Genomic DNA, 9,105 nt, shown 5'->3' on the forward strand with positions numbered 1-9,105 from the left:
TGGTGGAAATAAATCCTTAATTCACAGAGTTAGACGTAGCAGTGGGATCCTAACCCTAACCCTAACATTAGCTAATCCTTGATGACAAATTTGCCCGTCAAAGTGCATCCACTAAAGGTTTTTTCCACTGACAGCAGCTATATACTGAAGTATATAAAAGTACTTTACAGTTGTACCATAAAAGTTTTTAAGGAGTTTATGCAGTATTTATACATTTTATACCGGCAGATATGCATATTCATTAAGTAAAAAAGATGACGACCAAAGCTCAGAAGTTCCTCATACAGAACATATTTTAACGTACCAACAATTTTCCTGCCTGAAGAAACACTTTATGCTTTGTTGCCTTTCCTCCAGAGAGTGAACGGGTTAATGACTCATAAAATGTGCCTGTGATATTATTACTGCAGTAAAAGGTTAACAGTGTGATGTGCTAACCGGTGTGTTGAAGGCAGAGGTCAGAGGAGGGAAGACGCTCGCTGAAGCAAACCATCAGTATGTAAATCATCCTCCTGCTGCTGGTGCAGCGGGATGCCGTTCAGCTGTAACGCCCTCATTTAAACACCTGGGCGCAGAAACACAGCGAGAGCCATCTGCTTCGCCTGCAGGGACAGAAATCCTCCATTAATATTCCCAACGATCAAAGTATCGACAAAGGCGAACGTCAGGGTCAGGAGGTCGGAGGTCGGAGGTTGTCAGGTTGTCAAACGGATTGTGATCCAACGTCGTTATTCCTTTAAAGAGATCTCTGAAACCTGAATGTCTGAGGAAGGATCCCGGCTGTTTGAACAAGTTTGTAATTGGCTCTGTACATCCTGGCGAGTGCAGCGAGAGACCGTAGAAGCATCTGTTCCCTCTTTCTTCCTCAACTCCTCTGTGAAGAACAGAGCAATCTGTCCCCGTTGGGAACGCAGACTGTAGCTGAAAGAATGATTACACTGAAGTCAAACACTGCCGCTCGGGTCAGTTCATAATATCTCGCTGTAGGTGTCTCTTTTATTTCTGGATGCAAAATAAAAGCTTGAGCGGTTCATGTTAATGGAGTTTGGTGAGGCACAAAAACCTCTTGGTTAGGTGTAGACAAAGTTATCGACTGCAGCTTAACAGAGTCACATTTTCCTCAGATTACTTCTGCAATCAGTGAAATATCAAAATAACCCTAAATAATTATATAAATATATCTATAATTATCCCAAATTAGCACCATTAAAAGTTGCTGCTGTTATTATACTCCTGCATGTACAGATAAGATGAAGAAAACTTGAAAACGTGGTCATAGATTAATTTATAAATATAAATGTGATCTTTTTCTCTGGTTTCCAGGCAGATTTATATGTGTTTATTTAGCAGCTTTTATTATCAAAGATAATGACGTCCTCGGGATGTCGCACTAGATCTGTAAATATGCGTGTGTGTGTTCAGGTTTGACTGTGTGATTTCTGATACAGTTCTTGTTTAAAGCTCCTCAATGAGCCGCTGTGTCTCCACTTGTACTAGAATACATTAAACTTTAAACACTTTAAACACATCGCTGGTGCAATAAATACACCAACAAACGCTGTCGTTTTCTGTGTATGTGTGCAAGTAAATTCACATAAAAGACTATTTTTGTAATTTTATTAATATTTCCATGTATTTAAAAAGAATAAAGAAAAAATCATGATAAACGTACAGATTTTATTTACAGTGTAAATATTTCAGTTCTGTACTTATTTATTTTACTTTCTACTTCACATGAAGTTCTTTCTGCTCCTTTAATGCATTTTAATGCATTTTTGCATCATCGCACGCCTTCCCAGCATCAGCACCGGAGCACAGCATGCATGATGGGCGAAACATGATGAAAACAACATGAAAGATGTAACAACAAGAGCGGAGAGCCTTGGCCCTGTTTGAAGTTTAAAGCTTTTATACTCTGAGTACATCTCACAGCCTGTTCTTGTTCACTTCCACTGGAGTAAAGAATCAGTGCTTCTGCTTTTACTGTGAGTGTGTCTGTACTTCCACCAGAGTAAAGAGTAGAATAAACTTTATTATCTTGGGCACAGTGCTGCAATCTGTTGCTTCACAAAAACACTAACAATATGGCAGCTTAAAAAGTGTGAGAAACTATACGGATTAAAGCGCCGGTTTATTTATTATTTATACACATGATTCAGTGTCGGGGTCCAGCAGCCTGATAGAAGCTGAGATGATAACTTCCGTCTGTTTGAGATGGCACACAGAGTCTTCTTCCTGATGGCAGAGGTTTTATTCAGAGCTCAGTTTGTTTCCTTCTGTACAGGCTTATATTCAGTCCTTTCGTGCGTGCTGGTGGGCCACTGCTTCTCAGCTGCACTGTTAAGTTGCCAAACCGCTGTCTAATGCTGCTCTCTAGGACAGACCATTAAAACATCAGCATGGTCTGGCTGCTCAGTCCGTACAGTCTCAATCGCCTCGGGAAGTCTCTGCTGGCTAATAGGGTAAAGGGAAGACCGCCAAAGGTGAGATACCCCGACTGGAGGTAGAACAAAGCACAGCGGCGTTCATATACTCTAAGGCTGTGGTTCCTAACATTTGTCATTAAGGAGCCTTTTTGTATCACAACTATGTTTTATGTATATTTCATATTATATTTAATAATAACAATAACAGCAGAGAACAGCTGATAAACTGAACCATTACAACAAACAGTGAACACAGTAACTGCAGGAAGTTTGTGTAAAATGAGCAGATTGTTTCCTGTGAATATTGATCATGAGTTTTCCTGATACTTTCAGGAACTTTTCTTTATTTTTTTTAACAAATTTAAAACCTTGATAGGCTTCTTTTTTTGACAAATTCAGTGTTTTTTTTCCCCTGAAACTCAAATGAGTGAAGGCTCTATGAAATCAGTTTAAAAATAATAATTTCATTTATTTTTATTTAAAGAAATGAATGAAATGGTGAGCTATAGGCCCACTCTTTTTAAAGTTTTCTTACACCCCATAAAAAATATCTTGCAACGAAGCAAAAAACATAGAAAAGGCAATTGTATGAGTGATATATATTTATACATACATGTGTAAGCCAACCTGAATCTGCTGCACTAGAACCATCAGGGTTCAGTGTTGGCAGCGTAATCCACTGGATGTAATCTAATGTGAATACTTCTCTTGTACTTTATGCTACAGAAAGGGACCTATACTCCACATTCAGCCTTTACTGAGCACTAAGTAACTACTTTACAACAGTGTTTTTCACTCAGCACTATTTTAAACTGTTGTCGTTTCTGCGAATCGATAAAGAAAAAAGACGAGTGGAAAAAGTCCTGCAGTTGTTTCCACTAAAATCTAAATATTATTCCTGAAAGTTAAACTTACAAACATCCCAGAATAGAAAACAGATGTAGTTGATGGGTGAACAGTGTGTGTGTGTGTGTGTGTGTGTGTGTGTGTGTGAATGTAATATGAATGTGATATTTGTACATGTGGCACTAAAGAGGAGCCGCAACCACAACTTTGAATTTTTCATTGAACTGGAGTTTAATTGTGTGAAGTGACGCCAGCGCAGCGCTTTAAGCAGCTCACCGAGCAGACTCTGATCCTGGAGCTGATGTTACGGATATAAAACAGAGGAAGGACGAAGGGCGGAGGTGATGACTGCATTAAAAACAGCAGGTGAACTCGTGCAGCGACTGAACTAACACCACTGTTGTCTTTTTCTGCAGATTCCAGGTGAACAAGAAGCCAAAGGTGTGGAGAGACTCCTTCCTGGTGGAGAGAGGGTAAATAAACATCATATTATATGTATGGATATCAGGTGTGTTCCCAACCTGTCGGCTCATGTTTCTTCCCATCAGACTTCTTTCTAATTATGTTGTTGCGTTTTTATACATAGGACAAAACTACAAAAATAAGACCCAACCCTCACTGAGTCACAGGAGGTCCTGTTAGACCTTTGACTCAGATAAAGAAACTTTAATCAGGAAAAGAACAGTCTCAGAGACAGAAAGACGCCGTTTGTTCGTCTGTTAACAGGAAGTTGCTGCACCAGCGTGTCGAGGGAAAGGAAGTGTCGCAGGAGGAGAACTTCCTGCCCAAATACCAACGAGTAAAAGACCTCTGTCAGAGAGCCGAGTACCAGACGCCCTGTCAGCAGACCGGACAGGTACAGTTATCCATTACAATTACTTTGTATCCCATTACTCTACTCTATATCCCATTACTCTACTGTATATAACATTACTCTACCTTATATCCCATTGCTTTACTGCTAATTCGCATTAATTTGCTCTTTTAAATCTTTAGAAATTTACTTCAATTCAAAGTATGTTTTTTTTTGGAACAAACGCAGAAACTCTGCTGCCGTAATAAACAAACAGTGTAAGAGATGAAACCAGATGTGTCTCAGACAGATAACAGCATTGACAGCAGTAACAGCACTAACAGCACTGACAGCAGTATCAGCACTGACAGCAGTAACAGCAGAAATCACCAGCAGAAACACAACAGACTAAAAGAACAAAAGAGAACAGAAACTTTCCTCCAACATGTTCAAAGAGTTGTTGTTGTTGTCGCAGTGCTTTCTCAAGTGTTTGAGGTTAATTACACTCGTCGATAAACCCCTCCAGCCGGTTGATTGGTCTCTTAGCAACAGTGTCTGCCGGCTGCTGGATCGCTCTGATAAACAGCCTGGAGGAGGAAACTCTCCGTGTGTGTTTGTAATTAACAATTCAACCATTTGTCGCTCCTTAATAACCGACTCAGAGCCAGAGTAGAAATTCATTCAGCTGCAGCTAATGAACGACTGCACGGAGCTAAAACAGCGACCAGCACTCAGAGAGACACTGAGGGTTGGTTCTGGTGAAAGGGCTGATAGGTAGACACTGCTTTCTACGTGGTTCAAGTTGATCCCAAAGAGGGCAGATGGATTTGTGAACTGTATTAACTATATTTCCAACTGGTACGCAAATAACTGAAGCAGAAAATCTGTTTTCTGTTGTCTTTCCCTGGGACATCTGAACGTAGCACAGATCCTTTCCGTTAATCACCGTCTGGCAGGGATTCTGACATCGTGCGGTCATCTGTGGGTGGTGAAAAACCGTAGTGTCGTCAGTACTCTGTATGTGTGTGTTTGTAGAAGTGGCAGTGTGTGGAGGACGCCACCGGGAAGCTTCGGCTCTTCAAGTGTAAGAGCGAAGGGGGAGGAGCCAAGAACTTCCAGAGGGGCATGGCCGGTCGTCAGCGTCCGCTCAGCATCAAGTCTCAGCTGTACCATCAGAACTCCGACGCCTGCGACTGCGACCTCCGCGACCTCCGACCTCTGAACCTGCGGCCCTCCGTGATGAGGCCGTTCAACAAGAAACCGTTCTTCTCCAAGAAGAGTGAGTGTTTGCTGTTTAGTCCAGCAGGGGGCACAATAGAGCTACAATAGAATAAAGAAGCATTTAAAGATCCGTTCAGGAGGATCTATTATCAGAAATATAATATAATATATATCCATAGGTATGTCTACATTACTGTTTAATCACCTAAATATAAGAATCATTGTGTTTTTGTTACCTTAGAATGAGACACGGGTCATCTTACATGCATAGATGCAGTCTGAGGTTGGAGGTTCACAAAAAAAATTATTAAAAATAGAGTAAATGTATCGTCGGCAGGTTTGGTTTCACTCTTAATGTTATCAAATCATCAGATCAATAATCTCGATACTAGCAGGTGCAGTTTTATATCCGGACTAATATCATATAAAGTTCATGTCCAGTTATACAATGTTTGTTAGAAACAGGCTGGTCATTTTAGTAAAAGTAACATGAGAGTTTTCTGCTTTGACAATTAAAATATACTGTATGTGCACTGAATATGTCGAGGATAACACAACAGTTTCTATTGTGGTGCTTATGTGCTGAGTAGAGTTTTCTGAGATTGATAATCCTATAACAGCACTACAACCATTAACCGCGTTTTTCACGTGATTTAAGGCCACCATAGTTTCAGTCATCAGCAACAGAGAATAAGTTCCTGTAGGTTTCAGTTACGTTTAAAGAAAGAAGATACCTGCGATTCCAGATATGCAACTTTAATGTTCAATGTAAAGTTCTCTGTGAGTCCTGCATTATGACTCCTACTGTTCAAAATGTATTTATATCGCCCAGAATTACCATTCAGTCTCACGGGTAGAATTAACTACCCAAAAACCCTTTAACCTGGTTCTCAGGGGAGCTGCTGGAGGTGCATAGGTGGCTCTCTGGTGCCCTCCAGTGTCTGAGGTCAGAACTACACCCTGAGGTTCTCTTAGTGAGGAACAGTGTCAGTACAGTTACCCCCTAAAGAAAATTGTAATTGTCTCCTCCTACTGATCTGAAATCCAACGATCCAATCATCCAATCATATCCTTGGATTCAGTTTTGTAATCGTGGAGGAAACTAATTTGGAAGATGAAACATTCAGCGGCTTGAAATATTCTGATGACTTTAATTTTAACAAACAAAACTGGATTTTAACCTTTAAAAAGGACACAATTATGTTGGCAGTAGCAGAAAAGTTATATTACTAGTAGTGTAACTAATTACTGCTGACAGGGAGTAATAAGTAAAGTAATTACTACTTTAGAAAAGAGTAATAAATTAAATTTTTTGAGTAACTATCTTACACTAACTAACTATCTTACAAGGCAGCAGCAGTCGGAGACGTTAGCGTCTGCAGGATGTTACAACTTGTTCCTCTGTGTGCGTCTCAGAGTTCAAGGCCCTGAAGAGTTACTCCAGGAACCGCTACAGTCGCTCCATATCCATGACCAACAGTTACCCTGGCAACGACAGTGTGGTGGGTGGCGCCGACTGGGCTCAGCTGATACGAGAGGAGACTGAGGACGAGTTCAGCGGGATGGGAGGAGTTCCCATCGGCAGGGTGGCGTCCAACTCCCTCAAAGTCACACACAGGTGAGCTCGTGTGATACAGCATCAGTAACCGCGTCCTTTACTTGAGTAGAAGCACCGATACTCGAGTTTAAATGTAGTCAAATGAAAACGTTTAAAAGAACTCTGAAGGACATTTCTACCAGCTGTTTCTGTGCAAAGCTACTGCCGTCACTTAATCTGTAAGACTTAAACTGTGAGCGTTTGTATGTTATTAAACACCTCTTATCTAATTACAATCTGTGGTGGCAACTTAATGTCGTATAACAGCTGATAAATCATGACTAACTGAGTGAATGAGGCTCATCAGCACAGATGGAGCTCAGATTGCTCCACTGAATCTACCAGCTGTGTAAATCACTGACGACTATTCAAAAAAACAGGAAAAAGTTTGAATTCTGCTCCTTTGTTAGAGGACAAATCCAAAAGAGAAGGTCAGAATCTTCCTTACTGTTGAGTGAATAAAACTGATAATAAAACAGGTCTGACAGACACTTAATCAGGACCCAACAGTGATAGCATGGGCCATATAAAAGCATATACATGTTACAGAGAAGTGCATCTACAATCAAGCATAATGATAATAAATAAATAATATGTAAATATTAACAATGACCCAACAAATCACTTTCAGTAAAGTGAAAATACGTTTTATCATTGATTGTGGGTATAAGGCAGCTCACAGCTGCTGTATAATCCACTAAATCCATTAATCCATTAAGTGTTCGTCAGACAGATGAAGATCTGTTTTATTGCCCACATTGTTCAAAGAATAAATTCATTATATTAATCCATCGATAGGCTTTCATCGTTATTTGCAGCACTTGACATTAAGTTAGAGTTTCTGGATTTCTGTGATTAGAAAATAAATGTCAGCCTGTGTGTCCTCAGGTCTCTTGTTATAATATATATGTGTGTGTATGTGTGTTGCTGACCTATGTAACGTTACTGTCGTTATTCCTGTTTGACTGCAGATGTTCCATTCTGCCCAACGCCACAGTGAAGTGTGATACAGGAGTTTATCAGTCTCTGCAGGCCTGGAAGGACCACAAGCTGCATATTGACCACGAGGTAACACACAGCTCACATACTAACTAACTAACTGACTAACTAATTGTCTAATAGGGCTTTATGATACAATAAAAAAGATTCTATAGGGATGATCTAAAAGTTTTTTGGGGTCTGAACCAAACAAACATATTTTCTTACATCTGGAGAACAAGATTTGTAGAGCAGAGCGTTTCTGCAGCTCTACAGTACCTCATTATAAGGCTTAATGAACTAACTGACAAACTAATTGATTAAGTTACTAAGTGTCTAACTCAGTTGTGACTGAACTGTTTCTCTTTCTGTCAGATTGAGACGCTGCAGACAAAGATAAAGAACCTGAGAGAGGTCAGAGGCCACCTGAAGAAGGCCCGCCCCCTCGAGTGCGACTGTAATAAATACCTGTAAGTGAGACACACAAACACACACACTCACACACACACACACACACACAGTACAAATACATTAATGTAACTTTACTCCATAGCTGTCAGATAAATGTAATGTAAAAACTACAATATTTGCCTCAGAATACTGAAGTACAGTACTTACTAAATGAAGTAAATGTACTTAGTTACTTTCCACCACTGCCACAGTGTGACACCAAAAAGCAGAAACTGGAGGAATATTCATGCTTTGTGTTACAGTTGGTGTTAATGTGAATGTTTTCCAGGTATAAGTCCAAACTGAAGAATAAGCTGAGGTACAGAGGAGGTGGTCTGCACCCCTTCAGGTGAGACTGTGGTTAAATATATCACAGAAATCCCGACTTCCATTCCCTCGTATGGGTCGACCTCCAAAAACACTGGATCTTTCCAGTAACGTGTTTCACATCAGAGACTTTCTGCAATAAATTAAAGTCTGTTCTAGTCTCCAAGCAGGCAGGCAGGAAAACCATGACATCATAAATATTCACCGTATGCTGTGAATGAACGTCTGGTGTGATGAAACTAATGTGTAGTCAGGATAACACACAGGCAGCGACAAAAGAACTTACTATACTATTGATTACTTTAATCCGTTTATTAGGTGTCTGTTTTATCACAAATAATAATAATAACATCCTGTTAATTACATACTATGCTACCAGCACATGCTAACACCTTACCTTTTTATTTCTTGTCAAATGTAAAACATTAGCATTTATTAGCATTTGCTAATAACTGTGTGTGTGTGTG

General features: G+C 40.0%; 1 protein-coding gene across 1 annotated transcript in view; it reads left to right on the forward strand.

The window, feature by feature from the left end:
- The window catches only part of LOC118324942 (extracellular sulfatase Sulf-2-like), a gene marked incomplete at its 3' end in the record, with an annotated part of 45,401 nt that extends 36,741 nt beyond the window's left edge, over positions 1 to 8,660 (forward strand). Inside the window, 7 exon segments of the mRNA XM_035657462.1 lie at positions 3,689 to 3,745; positions 3,999 to 4,128; positions 5,101 to 5,344; positions 6,703 to 6,904; positions 7,855 to 7,951; positions 8,237 to 8,331; positions 8,601 to 8,660. Of these exon segments, the coding sequence (XP_035513355.1) occupies positions 3,689 to 3,745; positions 3,999 to 4,128; positions 5,101 to 5,344; positions 6,703 to 6,904; positions 7,855 to 7,951; positions 8,237 to 8,331; positions 8,601 to 8,660 (885 nt within the window).
- Positions 8,661 to 9,105: the final 445 nt, after the last annotated feature.

Source organism: Morone saxatilis, unplaced genomic scaffold (assembly GCF_004916995.1).
Source record: "Morone saxatilis isolate NCDOM2014 unplaced genomic scaffold, NCSU_SB_2.0 Contig15, whole genome shotgun sequence".
Taxonomy (NCBI): domain Eukaryota; kingdom Metazoa; phylum Chordata; class Actinopteri; family Moronidae; genus Morone; species Morone saxatilis.